Source organism: Halichoeres trimaculatus, unplaced genomic scaffold, assembly GCF_033239565.1.
Source record: "Halichoeres trimaculatus isolate MK-OKI-2021-1 unplaced genomic scaffold, fHalTri1.1 fHalTri1_scaffold_10, whole genome shotgun sequence".
NCBI lineage: Eukaryota > Metazoa > Chordata > Actinopteri > Labriformes > Labridae > Halichoeres > Halichoeres trimaculatus.
Window position 1 is genome coordinate 8874010 of NW_027437187.1, and position 27439 is coordinate 8901448.

At 41.1% G+C, this 27439-nt stretch overlaps 3 protein-coding genes across 6 annotated transcripts in view; 1 reads left to right on the forward strand and 2 right to left on the reverse strand.

Annotated features, from left to right (window-relative positions):
- The first annotated feature begins 4046 nt into the window (after positions 1 to 4046).
- LOC141796202 (uncharacterized) lies at positions 4047 to 6272 on the forward strand. Its single transcript, XM_074677190.1, has 2 exons — positions 4047 to 5937; positions 6075 to 6272. Exons 1-2 carry the CDS (start codon positions 4047 to 4049, stop codon positions 6188 to 6190), a joined length of 2007 nt encoding a protein of 668 aa, XP_074533291.1. The 3' UTR covers positions 6191 to 6272.
- Positions 6273 to 13110: 6838 nt separating this feature from the next.
- Positions 13111 to 23056, reverse strand: ndufa9a (NADH:ubiquinone oxidoreductase subunit A9a). Its single transcript, XM_074678398.1, has 11 exons — positions 22946 to 23056; positions 20738 to 20911; positions 19736 to 19833; positions 19521 to 19612; positions 19228 to 19369; positions 18922 to 19024; positions 17466 to 17536; positions 16963 to 17039; positions 14314 to 14409; positions 14109 to 14175; positions 13111 to 14018 (listed from the first exon to the last, which is right to left on the reverse strand). Exons 1-11 carry the CDS (start codon positions 22998 to 23000, stop codon positions 13848 to 13850), a joined length of 1146 nt encoding a protein of 381 aa, XP_074534499.1. The 5' UTR covers positions 23001 to 23056; the 3' UTR covers positions 13111 to 13847.
- Positions 23057 to 23631: 575 nt separating this feature from the next.
- Positions 23632 to 27439, reverse strand: part of dyrk4 (dual-specificity tyrosine-(Y)-phosphorylation regulated kinase 4) — a 41016-nt gene continuing 37208 nt past the window's right edge. For all 4 annotated transcript variants that reach the window (XM_074677592.1, XM_074677593.1, XM_074677595.1 and 1 more), the window contains 3 exons: positions 27141 to 27270; positions 26827 to 27005; positions 23632 to 25428 (listed from right to left, as the gene is read on the reverse strand). In XM_074677592.1, coding sequence (XP_074533693.1) covers positions 25148 to 25428; positions 26827 to 27005; positions 27141 to 27270 — 590 coding nt within the window. In that variant the 3' untranslated portion in view covers positions 23632 to 25147. The remainder of the gene's footprint in view (positions 25429 to 26826; positions 27006 to 27140; positions 27271 to 27439) is intronic.

Consider the following 27439-nt stretch of genomic DNA (forward strand, 5'->3'; position numbering starts at 1 on the left):
ATGTCCGTCCCTGTAATATTTTCAGCCGAGGTGTCCGCAAGCGTTTTATACAACAGCTCACACACGGTGCATACTTCCAAATGCATGTCGGTTTTAAACTAGCATCGACTAGCTCTGCTTTGCTGTAACAGTACACTTTAAACTCTGAAGGTAACATGATAGATAGAGGATTCCCCCCCCCCCCCCCCCCCTTTTTTTTACCGAAACATTCTGTGTTTTTACTATTACTGAACCGTGTCAGCAGTAATCTGTATTTATTTGACAGATTACACTGATGGCCATGTGACAGTGCTGGCTTTTCTTGATAAGATCTGTGACTTTTTCGAAGGTTTGACAGAGTTTAAATCATCCGTTGAGGTGAAACAGGTCTTTGATCATAATAATTCTGAAAGGGGATCTTAGTTTCATTTCCGAGTGTGAAACTCAATGTGAATTTGAAGTTAAAAGACTGTTTTTTAGTTTTAAGTTGTGATAGTTTCAGCTGCGGACATTGCCCGCATCTTTTGTTTGAATTTATACTTGGAAGTTGAACAAAAACAAGGTAGTCCTTCAGATTTGTGTTGAAAGAGAGACGATTTAAGTCTTTAAACTACCAAAGTTAACTGGGTTTTGGTTTATCTTTCTTTTTTAACTGCATTTATATGAATAAATTTGGTATATGTTCTTTTTTACCGAGACATTCTGTGTTTTTACTCTTACTGAACAGAAGTGTGTCAGCAGTAATCTGTATTTATTTATTACACCGACAGTTATGTGAGAAAGCTGGTTTTTATTTTTCTAAAGTAAAATTTCTATTATTTTGTGCTGACAACTGTTGGTCTATAAACAGTCAAAATCAAACCTCCTTAAAGCCTTTCCCAGTTAGATTCACACAAATGTGCTGCCACGTCTTCGGGACTGTTTCTGTAACACTCATATAAAAAGACTTGATTCTGTTGCGTTGTTTGCAAAGAGTTTTAAATATCATGCTTTGTACTGGTGTCAACGTCAATAGAGTAGAATAGAATGAAATAGAATAGAATAGATTTTATTTATGCCCAGGGGAAATTCAGGAGTCACAGCAGCAGCAAAATGACAGATTTTGGTGTTATTATAACCCTCACTACAATTTGAACAGAGTTTGTTTGTCCGAACTTAAAACACATGGTCCTTAACATTATAGCTTCCTTATAAATGTTCAATCCAATACAAAGAATCATGTTTTAAACAGTAATAACTATAAAGAGATAAATAACACGAAGAAGTGACATAAAACAACAACTATTTGGACTTTATTTTGTAATTAAAGAAATATTCTGATCATTTTTTCATTCAGAATACTGAAGCGAGAAGCACACAAACGAATTCAAACCATGACTGAGAGGAGAGAGGAGCACAGGAGAGGAGGAGGAGAAGAGAGAGGCGGGAGAGGCTTGAGGAGAGAGATGGTAAGTATGGAGAGCCGAAGACAGGAGCAGGAGGAGGTGGAGAGAGGGGTAAGTATGACCAGGATAAGGAGGTGGGACAAGAGACAGAGCCAGGAACGAGAGGAGAGGGAGAGATGGGAGTCAGAGGAGAAACTGAGACAGGAGGAGGAAGAGAGGGAGGTAAGTATGGCCAGGATGAGGAGGAGGGAGAGGAGACAGAGACAGGAGCAAGAAAAGAGGGAGAGATGGGAGTGGGAGGAGACACTGAGACAGGAGGAGGAAGAGAGAGAGGTAAGTATGGCCAGGATGAGGAGCAGGGAGAGGAGACAGAGACAGGAGCAAGAAGAGAGGGAGAGATGGGAGTGGGAGGAGACACTGAGGCAGGAGAAGGAGAGACTGAGACTGAAGGAGGATGAGAGAAAGAAACTGATACTGGAGGAGGAGGAGGAGGAGGGAACACAAATAGAGGACATAGTGATAGAGCTGGAGGAGCTGGAGGAGCTGGAGGAGCTGGAGGAGCTGGAGGAGCTGGAGGAGCTGGAGTGGGACATGAATCTGTACGAGGAGGAGTTAAGAAAGTTAACGCATGGCTTAGAAAAGACAAATGATGTGAATGGAAGAAACAGACTGAGACTGAAGGAGGAGGAGAGACAGATAAGTTTGCAAAGAAGAAGAGCACAAAGAGTGAAAACACCGGGACTGGTGGAGGAGGTGAATCAGCCTGAGGAGATGTTAAGAAAGGCAATAGATGACCTAGAAAAGGCAAAGGAGTGCTTTGACAGAAACAGACTGAGATGGGAAGAGGGGGAGAAGGGGAGACTAAGACTGGAGGAGGAGAAGAAGAGGTTGAAACTGAGGAAGAAAGAAGAGAGAGAGAGACGGGCAAGTTTGGAAAGAAGGAGAACACCAAGAGCGAAAATACTGGGACTGAGGGAGGAGGTGAATCTGATCGACGAGCAGGTACAAAAGGTCATACATGAGCTAAGAAAGGACAAGGTCCTGTATGAGAAGGAGGAGACACTGAGACTGAAGGAGGAGGTGAATCTGATTGACCAGCAGGTACAAAAGGTCATACATGAGCTAAGAAAGGACAAGGTCCTGTATGAGGAGGAGGAGACACTGAGACTGAAGGAGGAGGAGAAGGAAAGAGGGAGACTGAGACTAAAGGAGGAGAAGGAAAAAAGACAAAGACAGGAGAGACTGAGAAAAGAAAAGGAAGAGAAGAGACTGAGACTAAAGGAGGAGAGAATAGGACAGGAGGAGGAGAAGGAGGGCATGAGACTGCAAAAGGTAGAGGAGACAGAGAGACTAGAGCTGAAACTGGATGGAGAGGAGGAGGGACTGAGACTAAAAGTGGAAGAGGAAAGACTGAGACTGAAGGAGGAGGAGAGACTTAAACTGGATGAGGAGGAGGAGGGACTGAGATTAAAGGAGGCGAAGAGGAGACTGAAACTGATGAAGGAGGAGAGACTGAAACTGGAGGAGGAGGAGGAGGGACTGAGACTAAAAGTGGAAGAGGAAAGACTGAGGCTGAAGGAGGAGGAGAGACTTAAACTGGATGAGGAGGAGGAGGGACTGAGATTAAAGGAGGCAAAGAGGAGACTGAAACTGATGAAGGAGGAGAGACTGAAACTGGAGGAGGAGGAGGAAGGACTGAGATTAAAGGAGGCAAAGAGGAGACTGAAACTGATGAAGGAAGAGAGACTGAAACTGGAGGAGGAGGAGGAGGAGAGCCAGAGACTTAAGGAGGCAAAGAAGAGAATAAGAATGAAGGAGGAGGTGAGAGTGAAACTGGAGGAGGAGGACCTGAGACTGAAGGAGAAGGAGCGACTGAGACTGAAGGAGAAGGAGCGACTGAGACTGAAGGAGGAGGAGAGACTGAGACTGGGGGAGAAGGAGAGACTGAAGGAGGAGGAGGAGGAGGAGAGCCTCAGATTAGAGGAGGACAAGGAGGAGAAACTCAGACTGGAGCAGGAGGAGGAGGAGATAGTCAGATTAGAGGAGGAGAAGGAGAGACTCAGATTGGAGCAGGAGGAGGAGGAGATGGTCGGATTAGAGGAGGAGGAGGAGAAGGAGAGACTCAGATTGGAGCAGGAGGAGGAGGAGATGGCCGGATTAGAGGAGGGGGAGGAGGAGAAGGAGAGACTCAGATTGGAGCAGGAGGAGGAGGAGATAGTCAGATTAGAGGAGGAGGAGAAGCATGAGAGACTCAGACTGGAGGAGGAGAAGGAGCAGGAGGAGAGACTCAGATTAGAGGAGGAGGAAAGAGACAAACAGGTAAGTATGGAGAGAAGGAGAAGAAGGAAAGAAAGGAGACTGAGACAGGAGGAGGAGGAGGAGAGACTCAGACTGGAGCAGGAGGAGGACGAGAGACTCAGATTAGAGGAGGAGGAGAGACTCAGATTAGAGGAGGACGAGAGACTCAGATTAGAGGAGGACGAGAGACTCAGACTGGAGCAGGAGGAAAGAGACAGACAGGTTAGTATGGAGAGAAGGAGAAGAAGGAAAGAAAGGAGACTGAGACTGGAGGAGGAGGACAGGCTCAGACTGGAGCAGGAGGAAGAGGAGAGGCTCAGACTGGAGCAGGAGGAAGAGGAGAGGCTCAGACTGGAGCAGGAGGAAAGAGACAAACAGGTAAGTATGGAGAGAAGGAGAAGAAGGAAAGAAAGGAGACTGAGACAGGAGCATGAGAGACTCAGACTGGAGGAGGAGGAGGAGGAGAGACTTAGACTGGAGCAGGAGGAGGAGGAGAGGCTCAGACTGGAGCAGGAGGAGAGGCTCAGACTGGAGCAGGAGGAGAGGCTCAGACTGGAGCAGGAGGAGGAGAGAGTCAGATTAGAGGAGGAGGAGGAGAGACTCAGACTGGAGCAGGAGGAAAGAGACAAACAGGTAAGTATGGAGAGAAGAAGAAGAAGAGAGAGGAGACTGAGACTAAAGAAGGAAGAGGAGGAGAGACAGAGACTGAAAGAGGAGGAGGAGAATGAAAAACTAAGAATGAAGGAGGAGAATGAGAGACTGAGACTGAAGGAGGAGATAGAAAAACGCAAGCAGGAGGAGGAGAAGAAACAGATGCAAGAGGACGAAGTGGACAAACTGATACGAGAGGAGGAGGAGAAACTGATTCGTGAGGAGGAGGAGACACAGATGCAAGAGGACCAAGTGGACAAACTAATACGAGAGGAGGAGGAGAGATTGATTCAGGATGAGGAGGAGACACAGATGCAAGAGGATCAAGTGGACAAATTGATACGGGAGGAGGAGGAGGAGGAGAGACTGACACAGAAGGAGGAGAGACTGACACTGAAAGAGGAGTTATTAAAAGAGAAGGAGGAGAGGAGACAGAGACAGGACAAGGAAGTCATTGAAAGACAAGAGATGATGGAGAACAGAAGGAGGAGAAGGGAGAGAAAACGGGAGGAGGAAGAGAAACTGAGACTAGAGGAGGAGGAGGATTTAGAAAGACTGTTACAGGAGGCGGAGCAGTGCTGGAGACAGGGGGAGAGACGAAAACAGGAAAAGAATAGGAAACTGAAACAGGAGCAGGAAGAGGAGAGACCACCAAACCAGAATGAGGAGAAGGAGAGACTGAGACTGAGATTGAGGGAGGAGAGAGAAAAACAAAAGCAGGAAGAGGAGAGAAAGGCTCTTATGGAGAAGACCAGGAGGCAGAGAGAAAGACAGGAGGAGGAGAAGAGACTTAGAGCAGAGGAAGAGAAGGAGAGACTGAGGCTAGAGGAAGAAGAGAAAAGAGTGAAACTTGAGAAGGAGAAGGAGAAGGAGAGACTGTTGGCACGGGTCCTGAGAGTAGATGACGAGGAGGAAGAGCCGGAGGTACAGATAATCAGACCAGATGAGGAGGAAAAGGAGAAAAGACTGAGACTTGAGAAGAAGAGACTGAGGCTGGAGGAAGAGGAGAAAAGAGCCAGACTTGAGAAGGAGAGACTGAGGCTGGAGGAAGAGGAAAAAAGGGTGAGACTTGAAAAGCAGAGACAGTGGGAGGAGGCAGGGTTGCTAGTGGTCCTGAAAATACGTGACGAGGACGCAGAGACGGAGGTACAGACATTCACAACAGATGAGGAGGAAGAGGAGAAAAGAGCCAGACTTGAGAGGGAGAGACTGAGGCTGGAGGAAGAGGAAAAAAGGGTGAGACTTGAAAAGCAGAGACAGTGGCAGGAGGCAGGGTGGCTAGTGGTCCTGAAACTAGGTGACGGGGACGAAGAGACCGAGGAGGAACCAAGCCCATATGAGGAGGAAGAGGAGAAATGGAAAGATGCGGTGTGGGCGGACAAGCGGGAGATGACGGAGAGCAGGTGGATAAGGGAAAGAAGAAGGAGGGTGCTGCGGGAGCAGGAGGAGAAACGTAGAGGACAGGCACACTCTGGGGAACAGGAGGAAGAGAAAAGTCATCAACCTCTTCAAAATGAGAGCCAGTTTTCAAAACTGAAACTGCGCCTCCTGGAGCTCCAGAGGGACCGGGTCCTCAAGAACATCACCAGGAGTGAGAAGAAGGAGGCCAAGATCCAGGCCAGGGGTAAGAAAGCAACTTTCAAACCTTGTTTTTAAATTTCTCTTTTAAAAAAAAGATTTGATTTGATCAAAAATCTGTCAAATAAGAGACAATCTCTCAGCTTCACTCAAAAGTTACCTTGAATATTTGGTTTCTTTCAGAGGATCCTGATCCTGCCGACAAGGAGATGCGCTTACGGAAGCAACAGTCCAAGAGGATGAAGCTGCAGAAGAAGCAGAGAAACCTGGAGGAGAAGATAAGCCGCAAGACGGGGTGAGGACTCCAGGATGAACTCAGCCAAGGAGAAGAGGTAAGTGTTTGGTAAGTATTTGCATTATTTAGTACACACACACACACACACACACACACACACACACACACACTTCATAAAAAAAAAACTAAAAACACACAAAACATTTAAACAGTTAAACTACTTTCAAAAATCATTTAAATTAGAGAAAAATAAAAACATAAAAAACCCTAGAATAGTTATTTTAAAGTAGGTATAAAGTAGAAGAAAGTTATTTGTCCTCCGATGAGGGGGGGTGGTGGCAGGGTAAAAGTAAAAGGTTGGACAACACACACACACACACACACACATAAAATTATATTATTCTTTCAATTCAAACATTTCATTAAATGATGCTTGATTGGATAAGTTAAAGATTGTGTGTTGTCTAATAAAAGGTATTTAAATGATGTTCAAAAAAGTTCCCAAAATTAAAATAATTATCCAAAGAACAAGAAAAAAAATCAGGCAAAAAAAAAGTCAGACTCTAAATAGTTCTTTTAAAGTAGAAGAAAGTTATATGTCCTCCGATGAGGGGGGGTGGTGGCAGGGTAAAAGTAAAAGGTTGGACAACACACACAAAATTATATTACCCTTAAAATTCAAACATTTCACTAAATGATACTTGATTAGATAGTTAAAGCTTATGTGTTGTCCAATAATAGGTTTTTAGTTCATTTATTTTTTATCACTTTTTTAATCACAATTATCATCTCAATAACAAAAAAATAAATGAATAAATTAAACAAATAGTTAATTTAAAAGTCAGACTCTAAATAGTTCTTTTAAAGTAGAAGAAAGTACTTTGTCCTCCGATGAGGGGGGGTGGTGGCAGGGTAAAAGTAAAAGGTTGGACAACAGACACAAAATTATATTACCCTTTAAATTCAAACATTTCATTAAATGATACTTGATTAGATAGTTAAAGCTTATGTGTTGTCCAATTATAGGTTTTTAGTTTATTTTTTATCACTTTTTTAATCACAATTATCATCTCAATAACAAAAAATAAATGAATTAATTAAACAAATAGTTAATTTAAAAGACAGACTCTGAAAAGTTCTTTTAAAGTAGAAGAAAGTTATTTGTCCTCCGATGAGGGGGGGTGGTGGCAGGGTAAAAGTAAAAGGTTGGACATCACACACAAAATTATAGTTATTTTTCCTATAACATTTTACTTGATATCTTGATTAGATGGTTAAAGCTAATGTGTTGTCCAGTAAAAAGTGTTTAAATTACGTTTAATAGAGTAGTCTCCAAAATCACAATAATTATCCTGATAACAAGAAAAAAAAAAACAGGCAAAAAAAGTTAGACTCTGAATAGTTCTTTTTAAAAGTAGAAGAAAGTTATTTGTCCTCCGATGGGGGGGGGTGGTGGCAGGGTAAAAGCTAAAGATTGGATGACACACACAATTTTTTTTTCTAGGAATCATTTCAACTTTAAAAACAACTAGTTTGACAACTTCCAAACTAGTGTCTTTAATGTAGAACAAAGTACTTTGTCCTCCGATGAGGGGGGGTGGTGGCAGGGTAAAAGTTCAGAGAAAAAATCAAAGTTAATTGTTGTGTGTGTCCAACACAATTATCAGTTCAGCTAATAATCTGCTAATCTAATTTGAAATAGATGAACAGAGCTTGTTCAGGTGTCATCCAAATCAAAATTTTACAGCCAGTGTTTTTCTAAACAAATTTCATCTAGTTTAATGTAAACAGCTATTAAATCATGTGGACAATGAATAAAAAAATAGTTTGACCAGACTCAGCTCTTTTCTGAAATAGTTCTTTAAATATAGAATAAAGTTATTTGTCCTCCGATGAGGGGGGGTGGTGGCGGGCCAAAAATAAAAAACCAACAACAACAACAAAAAAACTGGAAGGAAAGCTGCAGTGTGTGCTGAGACACACACACAATCAAATAACATGTAAATAAATTAAAATACAATGTTAAGAAATGATCAATTATTCAAAGATCATCGGACACATGATCATAGGTAGTTCTAAAATAGTTCTAAATAAATGATGACTGTCATGATCTGACGTGATAAATTTCCATCTTAATAAATATGAGTCTGGAAACAAATACTTTCAAAATAGGACTTAGTGATTGGATGAGGAAAAGAGACGGTCTGAAAGCGTAGCATGGAATAAAGTTATTTGTCCTCCGATGAGGGGGGGTGGTGGCGGGCTAAAATTAGGCAAAGCAACAAAAAGCAAGAAGCATCAAACAGAAGAAGTGTGTGATTTAACACTCCAATATGATATAGTGCAGTGATCCATTCACAGCCAATTTGAAAATGACAAAGATACACAGTCAAACAACCTGAAAAGGTCAAACTTGTGAGAGCAGATGTCCCTGACACAGAGACAGAAGAACAACCCGAGCACAGGCGCTCTAAACCACAATGTAGGAAACATTGTCAGCGCCTATTTGAGGTAAGTTGTCATTTGAAGAAAATCAAATGTTGTGAGGAAAGGCCTCAAAGTACGGCATCTTGTCTCCCACTGGCTGTCACCTGCCTCAAAGGCTCCTGAGTGGATGAAAAACACAGGGATGGACCCGCAGTACAACACCATACCGCCCGCTTCAGGAAAAGCCCAAACTATCAGCACCAACAGCCGTCAGCCAGCGTGGAAAACACTACTGGAGCATCAGTGCATCAAAAAAACACTGAGCGACGACGGTTGAGCTCTTTCAAACTCATCAAGTGGGTGCAATGTCGGGTCCTGAGCTGGGACCAGAGCGGGCTTCAGTGCAGCGTTACCACAAACCACTTGAGCTTACGGCCACGACTGTTCCAGTGAATGCAAACGCTGCAGTAAATGCAGGTATGACATGCAACGTGTTGTCTGGATCGGTGTACGTGTGCTGCTGATGCTCCCTGAAAGTTTTCTTCCACAGACGCTCAAACAGCTCAAACTCAGGTGTTGTATCCATGGAAGTGTAAGCCTTCATATTTAAAGCCTGTGAACTGACAGCTACAAAGCCATTCCTCCTCTCTTTTCATTCCTCTCTGGTTTTATCTGATTGATCGTAGCTGCCTCGCCAACACTGAGGCGCTCATTTCCTGTCCATCGGCCAGGTTCACGTGTGTTACACTGCAAAGGAGCTTTTACTGCTGCTTTCTGCTTCTGTCCCAAGGTGTCCATCTACAGAGAAACAAAGGAGGGAAGTGGAGACACGAAATGAAGTGAGGTGACGTATAACAAACACCTGACAGACAAACCTGTGAAACCTGTGAGTGTACTTTCACTCCCAACAGGTGAGTGTTCTTTTGCATGGTGTGCTGTCAACAAGATATTGTGTGTCATGTGACTCCAGAGTCATGATCTCCGCAGGTGATCCAGATCTAGAGCAGCAAACAGAACCAGGGTTCAGCCCCAGAGGTCTGGGCACTGTAGATCCTGCTGCAGCAGAAGATCGGGATGCTACACCCAGTTTGAGCAGCTGGTACTCTGGGAAACAGTTCACCCTGACCCGTGTAAAGTGGCTACACGCTCTCTGTGTACTCCAGCCTCTTCAGTGCCGTGTGGAAGAGTTTTTCCAAGGCAGAGGAAAACGTTTCAAACTGAAGAAACTGACTGAGTCTGAAAACTGTGGATAAAAGCTCAGAACCAGTTCCTCAAGCGCACACACTCTGCCCAGTTCCTCAAGCACACACACGCTGCCCAGTTCCTCAAGCACACACACACTGCCCAGTTCCTCAAGCACACGCACTCTGCCCAGTTCCTCAAGCACACACACACACTGGCCAGTTCAAGCACACCCCATTTCACCCCACACCCATGAACCTCTTTACCAATGAACCTGTGGTGCCACATCATGTTATAACGCCCCGTGCTGTAATACTGTAATACATTTTCAATTCATTTTGTAAAAAACAGCATTTTGTAATAATCTGACACATTTTGTTTTATAGTGTTTTAAATGTATGTGATAAACTTTGCTGCATTATGTAATACATTCAGACATATTGCATCAGTCATTACAAAATGCAGGTGTTGTATTTTTTTATATCAAGAAAATATAAGAATTAGGTGCATTATGCAACAAACCAGTGAAATAGATATCTCAAATAAAAAAAAAATTAAAAAAAATGTTATACCATCAGAAATATATTGTAGGTGTGGGTGCCTGGAGGGCTGAGAGGTGGGCAAGGCACCTAGCAACGGGTAAAACTGAAATGATAGGAATTTTAGGGCGCAAGGTCTTTTGGGGCCGTGGTTGTGTGGTGTAGTCAGCAGAGGGGGGGTGCTTAAGTGTGGGTGCGCAGGGCCGAGAGGTGCAGAAGTCACCCAGGGCCGAGAGGTGGTCCCGGTGGTCCCGGTGGTCTCGCTGGTCCCGGTGGTCCCGGTGGTCCAGGCGGTCCGGGGCTAAGTGTGGCTGCCTGGGGGGCTGGCTGAGAGGTACCCAAATGGCCTGCCAACACCTGATGCCCCCTGACGCTCCTGGCGCTTGGTGCCAGTCACTGGAGTTTGATTTAGATTTGACCAATGAGGCGTCATCACTAGTTTTTCTAATGAAATTATATTTGCCCCTCATGCTGCTTTCTCTAAGTCAATATCTTTTTGATGATCTGTTTTTTTTTTCCTAATAAAGACATCCATTTTGGTGGTTTGTTACATAATGCACATAATTCTTACATTTTCTTCATCAAAAAGTGCAACGCCTGCATTTTGTATTTACTGATGGATGCGCGGTGTCAGAATGTATTACATAATGCAGAGGAGTTTACTATGCACTGCGCTCAAAAATTCTAGACCAAAATGCAGCGTTATTACATAATGAATTGAAAATTAATCAGATTATTACATCATGGGGCGTTATTACATAATGTGGCAATACAAACCCCCAAAACATACTTTGCCAAAAGCCATAAAATGATCAGTATTTGCACCAGTATGGAGCTATTATTGTAACAAAATGATTAGCGTGTATAAATGCATCCCAAATGTTTGATTACACAAAGGTGTAAACAGATTTGCAAATGTGTCAAATATCCACAAATGTCTTTGCGAATCCAGAAATGTTTAAACTGCTTTACAAATAAATGGATGGTCTTAAATGGCTGAAAAGTCTGGGTATTTTTCAAATCCCATCATTATTGTCATCATTACGACTGAGGCGGGCCTCCCGATGGACTGTCTGTGTGCACGTGATGTTTGCTACAGTCCTGCCGGGCCAGTGATCTGCAAATGAGAAAGAATCCGTCTGTGAGAGGCGGATTACTTTGCCCTGAGCTCAGGCTCCCAGGCGCAGGCTGCCAGGTATGGAGCTATCATTGTAGCACCACGCCTCAGCCACTTAGCAATCCACACTGCCTCAGTTGTATCTGATGATTTGTGTGGATTTTTAGCTCTTGTAAGACAAACAAAAAAAATTGAGACTTTTCAGCCATCTCAGACTACATTTTTATTTGTGAATCAGTTTAAACATTTGTGGATTTGTGCACACATTTGTAAATATTTTACACATATGTGAATCAGTCCACACATTTGTGGATGCATTGACCCACACACACATCATTTTGCCACAATAATAGCTCAATACACCAGCTCAACGTGACAATGACATGAATGAGTCTTTGTTTGTGGAGCACATCTTATGAATGTGGCAGAAGTGGTCCAGAATGAAGAGGTCAATTTGAGCTATTCTAAGGCTTCAAATCAAGGTGTGCATTAGGTCTACTTTAACAAGTAGCCTAAAATGAAGAGGTCAATTTAGGCTACGAAAAAAGTTGGCTAGAATAAGAACTAACTGAGATGTCAATTTGGGATACTTTTTAAAGTGAAACATAAAGGGGTGAAATTAGGCTACCATTAAAAAAGTAGCCCAGAATGAAGCGTTACATTTGGGCTACAATTCCCGTTTTAAAAGAAGCACACATTTACATCTGCACTTCTACAGTGCAATGTATCGTATATGAGAATTAAATTAAGGTCACTTTTAAAATACAGTAGGTAGTCCAGATGTAGCCATTACATCGCTCTGTGAAAATAATAACTTGTACAGTTTTTTTAAAAGCACTGTCACTACATTGGGTGGATGGATCCAACCTTGACTCCTGGTAGTCACCTTGGGGCTACATAAGTTTGGACACCATCTGGAAAGTTTGGGTATAAACTCCCCAGATTAAAGAAGAGTACCCCAAAAGGAGAGGTAGGGGTCACCTCAACCCACCTGGAGTAAGTGTGGGAACAAATTCCCCAAAATTAAAAGGAGTTGGAGGGGTCACCCAAACCAATGGAAAGAACATCAGGGATGTTTGGGAACAGAGTACCCAAATTGAATCCTGTGACTTCGCCCCGTTCCTCGAATCCTTTGGTTGATTTGGGAGACTTTGCCCCAAGTTAAAATAAAGTGCCCTAAATAGAAGGAGGGATGTGGCTGGGGTTTCAGGGGGAGACTGTCGCCTGTCTACAAAGAGAGTAAAGGGAGCCGTTTGGCGGCTGCTAAGTGCTAATTCCTCCATCGTTAAAAACAGAGAGCCTAATGATGAAAAGGATAAAAACAGATCAAAGTTATAGCTTTGAAACTGCAATATATTGAAACATGGTAGATCTGTTTTTTAAAGCATCTCTGAGCATCTCTTAAAAGTGCTATATTAATCTGATTATTAATGTTATTGTTATTATTATTGTATTTTTATATTATTATTATTATTGTATCCATTGAAAAGTCATCAAAGCTTGGACACATGGAGTTTTTGGAGAAGACACTTCAGAATAAGGTGCTTTTTGTTTGCGGAGGTTCACCACTGTTCCTGTACATTTAACAGAGTTTGAGCTGAATGCCAAGATTTGTCCTTACTCTTTTAGGATGACTTCTCATGTTGTATAATTGGGATGCTAGGTAACAGAAATAGCACGGCCCTACTTGTTCCTTATTTCACAAATCAGATGTTTATGGGAGCCGACACTGTTTTTTGGGGCTGTGTTTTGTGCTTCTCCACAGAGAGGAAGGAAGAATGAGTTTGGAACTGGAAAAGGGGGAATTAAAAAGCAGAATTTAACAACTCTAACGCTCCTTACTGCGGGTTTCTTATGGGATTGATGCCCACTTTAGAAATGTTTTCACTCATGAAAAATGTTATTTGTGTCAATTATTGTAAAGATTATTGTCAGAAGTGACAACAGCACACACCATTTGAAAGTTTTAAAATAAGAATTGAGTTTTTCTGCTGATTTAATGCAACAAAAACAATTCAAAGCTCTTGTGAAGGAATTTGTGGTTGTGCAGATTTGGTGCCGCTCTGTGGACAAAGTGGGGCACTTGATGATCTCTATCTTTACATACTGTGTTTGTAGTTTCTGTAGTATGCTGTCGGTCACTGTGTTAGACACCTAAACCCTGGTACAGACAAATGACTTTAATTCATTATATGGGGAGGATCAATCAAAGACGGTCTCTTAGTTTTTGTGGGTCAAGAAGAAAAATCTTCAGTCTTCAATTACTGGCTGTAAAATTCCCCACAAAAGCTCTAAGGTTTAACTTTCTGGAATGAAAAATAAATGCTGGACAGAAAAATAGGTAAACCCTGGGAGTATATTTTTATTTATTTATTTACACAATATAGTTTTAGGAGCAGTTAGACATACTGACACCCTCTGGCTGTCCATGTGACAGAGAAGTTTGGGGGGAGGGGTTAATAGTTGACAGTTTTAGCTGGCTTTGCCTCATTCAGGTCTGCTTCCAGGTCACGGAATCGGCGGTGGCGACGCAGAACTTCGATGGCCCTTTGTTCTACAGTGGAGGGAGTGATGCCCAGATCCTCCAGACCAGGAAGTCCAGGATACTTCATGTCTGTCAAGTGAAACTGGAAAAAAATCTCAGAATTATTATCAGTCTTAGAGAAAAGGTTTATCACATTGCTCAAAACTTTTTAAGTTAACCAAAGTATTTTTACCCTTTCGATTTTGTCGGGTGTTGTCCAGGGCTCAAATGGGTTCTTTGCAAAAATGGAAGCAGCAAGGCTGTAAAAAAAAAACAAAGATTCAGAACGGTTCATTTTTCACATGATAGGAGAACTCATAAACAGTGTTTGCCTGGATTTGTAGTGCCAAGAACTGGGTCAGTGTAAAAATAAAAAAACCTGTGTCTCCAGCACTTACTGGTAGAGTGGACGGGGCATGGGGTAGGGCACAAAAGATCTGTGCGTCACTGCGTAGATGTACTCCACCAGGTCATGAAGAAGGTAACGGTTGGGCCTGGGTAGGAAGTGAAACCACAAAACTTTTAATAAAGGAGAGTCCCCGTTATGTAAATCTGAATCACACCGTCCCTGCATGATGTTTCCATCTCTGTGAGAATGGCTTCCTCTCTATCACACAAACTTAGAATTATACATTAAACAAACTTATTCTAACAGAAAATATTGGTTTAATATAAATCACATTGTGTCGTTGCAATACCTCTGACATAAAATGAACAGAATTTCATGAAATATGCCTGCACTGCACTCTTGAACATTCCTTGATGTAGTGAGAATGGGCTACTGGTGAGAGCATGCACATTTCATAACTGCCTCAAAATGATCTGGGCCTGTATGCACATTCACGGCCTGTTTGGCTGCAACGTTAGCCGCAAGCACGACTGCAAATAATGAGCCAGTTAACTAAATACACCATGAAGGAAACACGGTGCAGATTACGTCATAATTCAGGGGGAAGCACCCCCTCAAAAGAAGCACCTGATTGGCTTGGTTTTTCATACGATCCAACATTACATGATAGACTACTTTGAGTAAAGTAAAACAGCCATTGTAGGCCAATTCTCACAACATGAGAATTATATATCACACAGAATCATGTCACACGAAAGTGATATGTAGTACAATGGTACTATAGTGGAGTCATGACTGGCATTTGTGGGTTCGATTCCTTTCTAATTATGCCAGATTAATTATAAATTTAATTAAAAAAAATTTAGACATCTGGCCTCAAAATCATCATCAAATTCTTTTAAGTTATGTGATATTTAGATTTGTTTTAGGGTGTAATATGACTAATGTCAGACTTAAGTATGGAGCTACTGTGAACTTCAATTAGACGTGACAAAAACATTGTCTTTATTTTTCTTTTTCAAAATGTATTTACTTGTGCGATTTAGCGTGAAACCATTCATCCATGCAGTGTACGCGAACAAAAACGCATTAGCGGCTCAAATCCCAAATGACTCATGAAACAATAGCAACGGCTACATGAGGAGTTTTTCGTCTTTCCAAATGGGATCTTTCTGAATGATTTTTCTGAACAGTAGTATACATGGAAAAGAATATTCCAATCTCTGGTCTACATGCGCTGCTATAATCAAACAGAATAGCGTGACCACATGATTTATCAAAGAGTTTTTCTTTCACTTGTTGGAATAACTTCATGTTGCGAGTTTTTCGTCCGTCCAGTCTTGAAATTATGCTCAGTTTTTTCAAAGTTTGGACAAAAGCAAACTTTCCGCAGCAGTCCAGTGCTGACGGCTCGCCGCCATTTTTAAAGTTGAGGAACGTCTCTAGTTGCGTCTTATGTCATATCTGAGCATGCGCTGAAAGAACGCACCGTTTGAGTGGATACATGATACCTCACTCGGTTTGGGGAAAGGAATATTCCACCCCTGTGAAACCGATTAAATGTCCATTCGGATTGGCACTTTTCTTTCAGAATGAGGTGTATACAAAGGTTAAATTCTTTCTGTTTGAGCAAATAAACTGAATGCAAGCTGAATATTTGGGTCCATGTAAACGTGGCTACTGACTTCAACATCATTTCAACTGCACTTAATTTTATTGACCACTAGATGACCTACTAGAGCATTTTATCATTGAAGCATCGAGCAATGAAGCATTTTTTCAAGCCAGGAGCCTATCGGAGCATCAAAAAAGCCTCGATCGAGCGCCCATCACTACGTATCGCTAACGCATTGCACGATGTCTGCCTTAAAACAGCTGAACAGGTGCTGTAATCCTGCTGTTGGCACCTGTAATGGTGGGGTATACCTGCATTACATCTAACGCTCTTTTGGCCCATAAACCTGACTCATGCATACCACTGCTTTGGTACAAACTGTCTGTTTTCCTTGCTAATGGCTGGTCATGCATATAGGCCCAGGACTTTTCCCACTATCCCCTCAGTGTACTCTCTGTGCTGCAAAAACTGAAACCTAAGAAAGGGTTTATGTCTTACTGCAGTAAAAATGGTCTTATTACAGTGAGTATACGCCACATTCACCTGACAGGTCCAGAAAAATGTCTTACTTTGGGGTTAAAATTCAAAAATGAAGCCTGAAGTGTATAGAAAAAAAAACAAACAGTCAGGGTATGAACTTGCCAGGTTTCCTCAATTAAGAATACTGTCTTTATGCAAAAAAACTAAACATGGAAGTTTTTCTTACTCTATGAGCAGATTTTTTTTCCTTTCACTGTTTTGAGTTGGTGCCTGGCACAGATGATCCACTGTTAAAAAGTTTCAATGAACACATAATAAAGCCTTTTTATCGTATCAAATCTTAATCACTCAGTGATTCATGCTTTGCCTGTTTTTAAATTTCAGTACATGCTGAACTCTGGAGCAGAAGTTTATAGAGCAGGGATCTCCAACTCCTACCCTGGAGGGCTGAGAGGCTGTAGGTTTTCTATCCAACCATAAACTCCACCAGCTGATTTCACTGATTACCTCACCGTCAAGCAGAGAGCAGGGACTAATCAGTGAAACCAGCTGGTGGAGTTTTTGGTAGGAGTTGGAGATCCCTGTTGTAGAACAACCACCTACCCAACTAATGCGTATGTCTTCCCGTTAGCATCAGGGTCTCTGATGGCGTTTATGATGGCCTTGGCCACATCCACCACCTGAGAGAGAAAGAGACAGTTTAGTTAAGTTTTTTATTCTAGATGTGGCTGGTCACACAACAACCTCAGAATACTCATTCCTGTGCAGTTGAATAGCTGAATTATAGCTGGAACTTTAGGTTTTGAAGCTGACTTCAGCAGATGGTTAAGATTTGGGCAGTTAGTGTTCTTTGGAATTAATGAGTCAGAAATATGTTGGCAATGAACCTGTGACTTCAAGTTTTGGGACATTCCTGTTATCAAATATCCTATAGTCTCCCAGGCTCAGTCTTTCTTTAAAATTCATGGCATCATTTTAATACAAATGAACATTTTCTTACTACACTCAGATTTAAGAGTGAGATATTATATAGTGTCTCGGAGTTACATCTGTTAATTAAAGGAACGTATATAAACACAGCTGCTCCTCCCCTCTGGAAAACTTACATAAACAGGTTGCTTCACAGTCTTTTTCCCCATGGCCATGAGTGGGATAGCATTGCCAAACCAGCGCATGTCTGAAGAAAAAAACAGTCAAAAACAAAATTTAGAATTGAGCTAAAGAAGCTGATGGAGAAAAAGCAATACCACACGTGCAGCAGAAGTGACGTCTGAGTTTCTGTGACAAAGCAATGGATGTATACCAGTATCTAGGCCTGTCACAATAATCAATAAATCGATTAACCGAACGATAAATAAAAACGTCCTCAGTAAGTCTGCCAGCCTCGATAAACTGACACGTGCATGCATGTTTGTTTTCCTCCTCTCTTTTGACCAAAGAGGCTGAATGAGAAGATGGCTCACTACGTCTATCTTTCCTAACATCAGGTGCATAGGTTCTATAGCGGATTTAGTGGATTTAAAGCGGAGTGAGCATCTGTCAAAAATGCGAGCTTTGGCATCTTTTGCAACAGGGCTGCCCGCGCGTACACGCGTAGAGAGCTGAAGCGAGTGTCCTGAGGGGTAAGGAGAAAACACATGCTAATATGAGTGATGGCACGAAAGATACGGTTCTTAAGCCGCCTGCCACAGTCCCAGTGTGGGAATATTTTGTTTTTTATCAGAATGAACTAAGTGTGAGCTCATGAACACCAACCAGCTGATATGTGGCATTTGTTTGAAAATAGTGGCGACGAAGAAGAAGAGGGAGGTGCAGTGGAGCCTTGTTCTTTGACAATCCGCTCTTACTGAGGCTTTTGGTCGGCAAAGTAAATAGAAATAAAAGCGCCAAATGGTGGGCACTCAAAGACAGCTACATTGCCAAAGAAATGCAGCCCTTCAATACGGTTGAAATCCAGAAATGTTAATAATGTTTGACAGACAGTACGGATTGACTGGGAAAAAGTACATGTTACAAACAATTCAGGAACTGTATAAACTCCCTTTTATTTAGGCTATAGTTTTTATTGTTGTTGTTTTTTTTTGTTTTTGATTTTTCTTTAGAGACAGGTTCTATGTTTTATTGTTTTTGATTAATATTAATTATTTTCATTGACATGTATTTTTTTCTAAAAGAGAGTCCATTTCATTTTCATTTTATTTTTTTTCTCTTTCTTGTTTGTTAAATTTATTATATTTTTTGTTTAATTTATTTTATTTAAAAGATCCTGACCTTATAATTACAGTTAAATACTCTTAAGAAATTAAAGTTCCTTGATTTTGATATGGTGTACTCACTTTATTATCCCATTTATCATAATTACATCAATGAAAAAAAAAATCAAAATAATATTGACAATAATATCGTTTATCAGCAATAATATTTTGGAACATTATCGTCTACCAAAATTTGTTATCGTGACAGGCCTACCAGTATCATTAGCATGACTTCATGTGTCCTCTTGCTGTAAGTGAAACAGTAATGTTTCTGTCTCTTTAACATTTACATTAAGCGCTGACTTACTTGCGAAGTAGTTGAAGAATCGATCTTCCCTTCCAAAGCATTCGGATGGCTTCATGATGATGGCGTCAGGAAACTCATCCCTCACTGCTGTCTCTCCTACAGCCTGTAGTAAAATGTATACACAGTATTGTTTACAAAGCACATTTCATCTGAGATGAGCTCAGTGCACCTTACATTTAGGATAAAAACATACCAAAAAGAGGATTAATGATGCAAAGAGCACCGCTTACTTTTCGATAGAAACAAAGATCCCTTCGACTGACTGTAAGAGACAGATGTGCAGAGTTTAAAGAAACAGCTCCTCACCTTGTTCCTCAGGTACTTTGACGGGCTGCGGATGTCTGCATTGAGGTGAGACATGTGAATGAACTTTGTGATGCCGGCTTCCCTGGCTGCCTTGGCGATCTGCTGAGGGATGCTCACAAAGACGTCCTCAAAATGATAGTTCCTTTACACACAAAGCAGACGCATCCATGTTTACAAATGTCTTCACTGATGGTTTACAGCATCACAAAAAGATCACAGATGTTGTGAAAACCATCCAAAGATTACTGACTTCATGGAATAAAACAATATGTATCAGAATCTTTGGGACTTACTTCGTCTCCCACTCTCTGCCCACCAGGTTGATGACAACGTTGGAGTGCTCCATCGCCTGTTTGATGGAGTCTTTATTTCTGGCATCCCACTCCTGCAACAGGAGGGAACAGAAAGAAAAATATTAGTTCTGCATCGAGACTCGAAATTAAATAAGAGTCCTACCTTCATGAGTACTGTTTGTCTGCCCTTGTGTGTGTCTGTGTCTGAATCTTACCATGAACAAGATTTGGCCCAGATCACCCATGGGCCTCAAGTACATGATGTCATACTGATCATTGCGGTGAGGGATTATGATCTGAGAACCAATTCGACCTGCAAGTTATCAAAAAAGAATCTCAGATTTCATCACATTTGTTAGCTCTTTATGAAATTACTTTTGATGCTTTGCTCATGAAAGTAAAGCCCTGTTTCCACAAAGCAGTCTGGTTAAGATCAGTACAGTTTGATATGGGTTGGCTCGGTTTAGCCTGGTCCTGTTTGCGTTTCCACAGCCAACCTTGCCCCCCTCGTGGTAGCTGGATGCCGACAGCCTCGTCAGTAACATAATAGCGCGACGCCATAGCAGCGCCACAGAGTGTACCCCGCTAATAAATCCAACGAAGAAGAAAAATGTGACACAGTAAACAAAGAGTAACGATGGAAGACATCCAGCAATCCATCTTCTTTCCATGTGGCTCTTTGATACAAAGAACAATCAAGTTTTCTTTCAGAGAAGACTGTGTACCGGCAGGGGAAATGCAGCCACTGTCACACAGTAATTGACGATTCTTTCGACCAATCAACGGTCTGCAGTGTTGTAGCTCCACCTTCCCAGATCAGATCAATTTAGCCTAGCATCCCTGTGAAAGTGTCCCAAAAAGTGGGACGGCTTGTCTCAGGTATTTGGGGGTCTGTCCAAGACGAACTGAACTGAACCACTTGGTGGAAACGGGGCTTAAGTGACTGCCAAAACCCCTGTATTTAACCTGTGTATCTGCCTTTCACATCACACTGAGCATTTACTGACATGACACTCCTTAATAATCAGGGTTTCAGCGAGCTAGAATAACATGCTGATAAGATTCAGAATAAAAAAAAATGCTGTGATGCTGACAATCACCGGATCGTCATACATTTTGGAGTTCCTAAAAAAAGGTGTCCACAGCATCAACTCACAGGAAAAACCCACATTTGCTGAGAAATAGAAAACACATGTTAGTGTGTTACTGAAACTCACCCAGCCTGTTGACAACATAACGACCCAGAAAACCAGTGGCACCAAACACAGTTGCTGCTATTCCACTGGAGGAAGAGCGTCCTCCTTTTCCTTTGGGGATTAAAGCATGGTGGAGCTTTCTGTGCTGGACTGTGGTGACAGTCGCAGCTGAAAGAACAGCAGGGCAGCAGCTTCCTGATGATTAGAAGAGAGGACAGACAGCTCAGCGTTATACAACACTTTAAAGGATAAGTTCAGTTTATACAGCTTTTACATTGTTTATAGAATGAAGTAGAACAAAATACTCACCCAGAAGGCTTTCCTGATCCAAGCAGTGCTTCGGGAGATATTTAGATCCAAAATCGTGCAGCAGACGTCTGTATAATGGGATCCATCGGGGCATAGACAGCGCCGCTCCTAAAACTGCATTAATTGTCCAAAAACGTGTGTTTTTCACCAATATTTCATCATGGTCCACTCTGGGTTAGTCCTCTGCTGCAGTCTGTGTCACTCCAGACAGCGCTGTGTGGCTGTACTGACCTCTGAACTGACGAAGACTTTGTTTACGATTGCCCCTCCGCGCATGCGCAGTACTCTCTGGAGAGCTGACTGCACTTTCTCTTTTCTTTGAGGGGCAATCGTAAACAAAGTCTTCGTCAGTTCAGAGGTCAGTACAGCCACACAGCGCTGTCTGGAGTGACACAGACTGCAGCAGAGGACTAACTTGGAGCGGACCATGATGGAATATTGGTGAAAAACACGAGTTTTTGGACGATTAATGCAGTTTTAGGAGCGGCGCTGTATGCCCCGATGGATCCCATTATACGGACGTCCACTGCACGATTTTGGATCTAAATATCTCCCGAAGCACTGCTTGGATCAGGAAAGCCTTCTGGGTGAGTATTTTGTTCTACTTCATTCTATAAACAATGTAAAAGCTGTATAAACCGAACTTATCCTTTAATATCAACACTGCTTTACAATGAATGTGCTTATTTTGTCTCTGTGTACAACACAGATATGTGTCTCGATCCTTAATAGCAGCATTAAAAAAGAATAAGGCACGTTGTTTGTTCACTGTGGTTATGAGGCGACAAAAGAAAAATGCAGGGGGTATCCATTTATTGTTTGCAGAAATGTAAACCAAATGAATGCAGGTAACAGCAGATTGATGTCGTCAGGTGCATATTGCCAGTGGCATTTTTTCCAACCAAAATATCAGAGTTTTAATTAGAGGTTCTTTTTCAACATACAATAAAGGACAAATATTTTTATGAACAAGCAGATGGACAGAAAACTGAAAGACATAGTTAAAAAGTCATTTTCACACACTGACTCTGTATAATTCACATACTGAGTGAAGTACAAACTTTCCCAATCCTATCGGGGCAGCTGCTCTCATATATCCAACATCAAATAAATCTACTCTAGCTTAGTTGAGTGCACACTTTTCTGGGTATTATGATTGTACTTACAATTTCATATCATTTCAGTTTTCAAAACATTAATTATACACCATGTTTTCAATAACATGCACGAGCGGTACAATATAAAAAGAACACATTTTAATGCAATGTATCATAGTACAGCTCCATCACCCCTGGAGTTTACTATTGGTTTCCGACCATTTCAACAAAAATGAAAATGTAAAAACTGATCAGAAGCAGAGTTAATGTCAGAACTGTTAACAGGGGGACAAGAAAACACTAAAGATAGCTCACTGTAAAAACCTGATATCATAGTTGAGCCGTTTGCCAGCAGTAAAAATGTCTTAATTTTGTTTTTGATCCAAGTCTAGATTTAATCTTTTACACTACGGCCAAGCTTGTCGTTATTTCTGTAGTGAAAGCAGGACGTTGCTCGTACCATCTCTGTTTTCAGACGTCACGTCAAAGCAGCAAGCAGAAGAGCGGCTCAGCGTTAATTCCTCAGGACATTATACTATTCATACCATTATAACATTTTTACACTTATAATCCACTCAAATAATGTGGACGATGTTTTTGAACAGCCTTCTTATGCAGAAAACTTCTTATTTAGTCTGTCGGCTAAAGCCCTTGTTAGCAGTCTCTAGCTGACTTAGCCTGTTAGCAAGGTCACCGTAGCATTTTGTTTGCTCTGACGGAGACTCTGACTGAGGATGACACATCTTAGAGCATTTCAAATATAAAAGGCATGTACTATAACACTTTATTGTCATCAAATGTCCTCTGTTTTCTCAGCACTCACCTGATATCTTAGGAAGGACACTCACAGGACGGCTAACCAGCGATACGGCCGCCATCTTTACAACTACGGCAAACCGCGAAAGCCAAAATACACAGACGCCCGTTCGTTGAGTTCCGTACTATCCAAGCGGAATAAAACGCATAGGCTTAAAATGTACAAAAGCGCCCCCTATATAGTTAACCTTAACACTGTTTTTCTTTCTTTTTTTTTTTTTTAATAAAAAAAACCTTTTATCAAAAATAATTTGATATCTCTGTCTGCACAGGTTCGCAGACAAAAATTATATTTGGGTTACAGTGTGTGAATATTTAAAATGATTTATAAACAAGTTTTAATTATAAGCTAGTTTCTCAATTCTTTCATGTTTAGACCTTACAATTTTTTCAAACCCTCACAATACTTCTTCTTGACATGACTATGCAAAGTAGTTATCCAATTAAGCCTAATCAAAATGGGCTTCAGTGTTAAATGTCTTACTCACTAATGGAGTCACTGCACGGTTTGTCCTTATCCTTTTGACACACACACATGGAAAACAAAGCTTGAGTCTAAAGTTAATGGAATAATCTTGTGATCCTGCGAAAAAAACAAAAACAAAACAAAACAAAGACAGACAAAACTAACCCCATTACAGTCCTTGGTATTAAATAAGAGGATTTATTCTGATTGAAAACACAACTTCTGTGATCCCCTGTTACAATTCTCAACATTACACTGCAGTATCATTTCAGCTGAATGATTGGAGGAACAAATGTTGAAGGATAAAAATACACAATATCTTTGAAACATATTTTTTTAATCAAAAGAGACATAAAAATGTATTTTTACTTTTCTCATTTTCGCTACAATGCATCCTCTCAGCATCTCTGGTTGCTAAGCTAACAAACAGTAAGAGCACAAGCCTATCATGAGCCAGCAACTAAAAACATGATATAGAGGATTAGTGACTGTAACATTAATTAAGAGAAAACTGTCCAGTGAAGGGATCCTTGCAGGGCTGTCTGTACTCCAAATCCCTACACCAATGTAACCAAAGTGTGCACAGATAATAGTAAAGTGCAAGGTTTCTAATACTGCAAGGCACAAACTATCAATAAAAGGATTGTCTGTTTGATTCTAATATAAAAAATATGAATAACACAGACATACAAAATGTTTTCATAGAGAAACATCACAACAAGTAAAACCTTGTCTAACCATCAACAAATATCTGAAATATTTTCTTAAAATATGTTCTGTTACAGGTACATAGGAAATCAAAGTGGAAATATATACAATACACTGTATTACAAATTCATATTCTATGCCTGTTGAAATAAATCATTGAACAAATATGAAACATAATGAATAAATAAAATCATTTACGATCAATATCTCACCGACCACATCCTACACATGAAACAATTTTTCTTTGTTCACTTAAAAAAAACATCTTTTGGCTCAGCCTGTGTTGCACACATTTTATATCACCACTTTTCAAATGATGCTAAAGTGTTTAAAAGAAAAAAAAGTGGTTAAGCATAAATCAAGATTTTTCAGTTTTCAACACATGCACCTTAACAGAATGTCTGAAACTGTTTGTGACGTCTGTATGAGAAAGATTTCAATGCAGAGCAAAGATTGATTAAAACACAGGTGACTGTGAAAAAGAAAATTTCTGTGCTATACTGTACTTTGAACGAGGCTTTAAATAATCTGATCTGGCTTCAATATGAACATCATCATGTTGCAGAGTCATGTCTTAATCCTAACAGATTAAAAACAAAACAAACAAAAACTAAAGCAAAAACACATCCTAATTCCTTTATGGGAAAAATAATAGCTTGTGAATTGATTCACTGTCATACAAACTTAAAGGAAAATTAAACACTAGGGCTGCATACATAAAACAATAAACAGAAGACGCCATCGTTAGTCAATCCAATCATCTAAATGAGCTGAACTCAAAACTACAGACCTGGGTTTAACTGGCAAAACTAGTTTTTGTGACTTTGTGGGGCCAAAGAAAGATCATGGCAGTTTTTGTAGCGATAAGAAACAAAATAACAGATTTGAAATTTTCAGGTCAAGCAGGACAAAGTACAACCTTCTCTAATGGTCAGGTTGCTTCCACCTCAGCAGTGCGCTTTCTTGAGAAGTGGGAAACAGAGTCTGAGCAACCCTAGTTTCCTAATTGTCATGAATGCAGCACAGTTTCCTTTGTTATATGATGGGGGGTAAACACTGAGCCGGCTCCTGGCTGTGTTCCCTCTCTGAGCCTGGTTCCTCCTGAGGTTTGATGATGATGTGAACAGACCTCTCTCCTCCTCCTCCCTCTTTCTGCTCGTCTTCAGTGGAGAGTTTGCCCCCACTCTCGCACACTTCCTCCTCGGCTGAGGCTCCAATAGGCCGCAAACGCTCGGCAGGAGCCATCTTTGTTCCAGTAGATGAAGTGTCTCTCTTCAGCTTGTCGTTGGTGCTGCTCTCTGAGCTGACCTTCTCAGCTACAGCATGAACACAAAAACATCACATGTCAGTTTGAGGTGAGCCTGGGGAAGTTAAACATCAAGTTCCATCAGACCAAACACAAAATCTCTCCTCTGCTACTCTGTCAATATCTTAATCATTAAAAAAAAAAAAAGTTGTATACATGGTATGTCTTTATTATACAATTTTGTTGTTTTACTCATTTTATTTTATCTGGTATTTTATTGTTGGCTGAGTCTTGTGGTTTGTCTTAAATGTGAACTTGTGGGATGAGTCCAGACTTGGCTGCTCTATTCTGCCCGCTGTTGGTTTCTTGAACAATCTGTAACCACTCTAATCTGTGTGTGGACAATGCCTGAATCTTGTGCAGTTGTGTCTGGTGTATTTTTACCTCCATCAAGGAGGTTATGTTTTTGGGAGAGTTTGTCTGTGAACAACATTACTCCAAAAGTAACTGATCGATCTTATTGAAATTTTCAGGAAATATTCAAAAAGGGATAAGGAAGAGCTGATTCAATTTTGGAGGTGATCTAGATCACCGTCTGGATCCAGGAGTTTTTTCTAAATGATTCTTTATCATTGTGAGATAGGGCTGTTTTCACCATATGTGTATATAACTCCACCACAAATGGTCAGATTACTTTGCAAAACAATACAAGACAAAGTCACCATAATTTCTGACGGATGTTAAAGTACGATCCAGTTCCTGGCAATATTCTGGATACTAAGATCCAGAATATGAAATATATACTGGATCATCATAATTTTCAACACTGTCAGGTAATAAATTATCATACAAACCTGCAACTAACACCAAATTGTAGCAGACAGTCTGCTGAAAGGGAGTATAACATTAAAGTAGGACTAAAGTGTTGGTGACAATCACATCACATGCTTGGTGGAAGTCTGCACACTCTGAGTGATTTTCTAGTTTTGTGTTGTATTGACTACTGTCTGCAAAATGAATTTCCCCTTGAGGACATTAAAGCTCTACTCCACTCTACTCTACTCTACTCTACTCTACTCTACTCTGCTCTACTCTACTCTACTCTACTCTTCCACTGATAGCCCAGAATCTGCTGGAATCATGAATTATACTCAACTTTGGCATGTCATTTCCACGCCTTTTCCTTTAAAATCAGATTTGATTCTCATTGTGAATCTTTGTTGCAGGAAATTTGAAGAGGTGTTCATTAGCATGCTATTAATGTCATCCTCTGATGTTACAGCAGGTGTTTAATGTGCTAAAAATAACTTGGTCTGTTTTCTTCTAGTGGATCTTGTTTGCTTTTAAAGTACAGACATTTAATCTAAGAGTCTTAATGATTGAATTCCTCTCCTTTTCTGGTTCTTGGTTTTATTCTTTCTTGGCTTGTAAAGTCTGTTGATTAGATGCTAACAGTTGTTAGTCTCACCAAGTTTGCTGTTGGTTTGTTTACGGAGAGTGAGGTCACCGCTGTTTTCTGTGCTGGTGGAGCTGTCCGAGGTCTTCACGACCGGTCTGGTTCTCGGCCGCACTTTGTTGAAGTTTCCCTCCAGGATCCACTCGTGCTGCAGCCCCTCATCAGGGGTCATACGCTTGGTTGGGTCCCAGCTGAAGAGAACAGACACAGTGTTGAAGTTTGTGCAGGTTGTGGTGTGACCTTCAGTAATGTACTCTTGTTGCAGAGTGATATCAAAAAGTGAAACCTGTATTTGCAGAGGGATGTTAGGTTAAGAGTGAACATACGTGAGGCAGCGTTTGATGAAGTCTAAGAACAGAGCATCATTCGTTTTCAGTGTGGCTGACAGCTCCTTTGAGTTGGGCCTCCTCTTCTTCCCCTTGCTGTTGGTGATGTTTCGAGGGTTTCCTTTTGAGTCTGCACACAATCATCAAACAGCACGAGTTCATTAAAACAACTTAACGTGCCTTTAACAGATAAACAGCAGAGTTATCTTTTGCAGGAAAATTTTGTCCATGCATTTTGGTACTCAAAGATTAGACAACAACAATAAAATAAAATAAAACAAAATAAATAAATAAGACTT

What these genes read in the sequence shown, in the direction of transcription:
- LOC141796202 (XM_074677190.1), top strand. Translation starts at nt 4,047, where the DNA reads ATGGAGAGAAGGAGAAGAAGGAAAGAAAGGAGACTGAGACAGGAGCAT. An exon ending in GGCCAAGATCCAGGCCAGGG is followed by an intron (nt 5,938 to 6,074) that starts GTAAGAAAGCAA and finishes GGTTTCTTTCAG; the next exon opens with AGGATCCTGATCCTGCCGAC.
- ndufa9a (XM_074678398.1), bottom strand. Translation starts at nt 23,000, where the DNA reads ATGGCGGCCGTATCGCTGGTTAGCCGTCCTGTGAGTGTCCTTCCTAAG. An exon ending in CTGTGAAGCAACCTGTTTAT is followed by an intron (nt 17,040 to 17,465) that starts GTAAGTTTTCCA and finishes TTTCTCTCTCAG; the next exon opens with GTGGTGGATGTGGCCAAGGC. An exon ending in ATGCCCCGTCCACTCTACCA is followed by an intron (nt 14,176 to 14,313) that starts GTAAGTGCTGGA and finishes TTTTTTTTACAG; the next exon opens with CCTTGCTGCTTCCATTTTTG.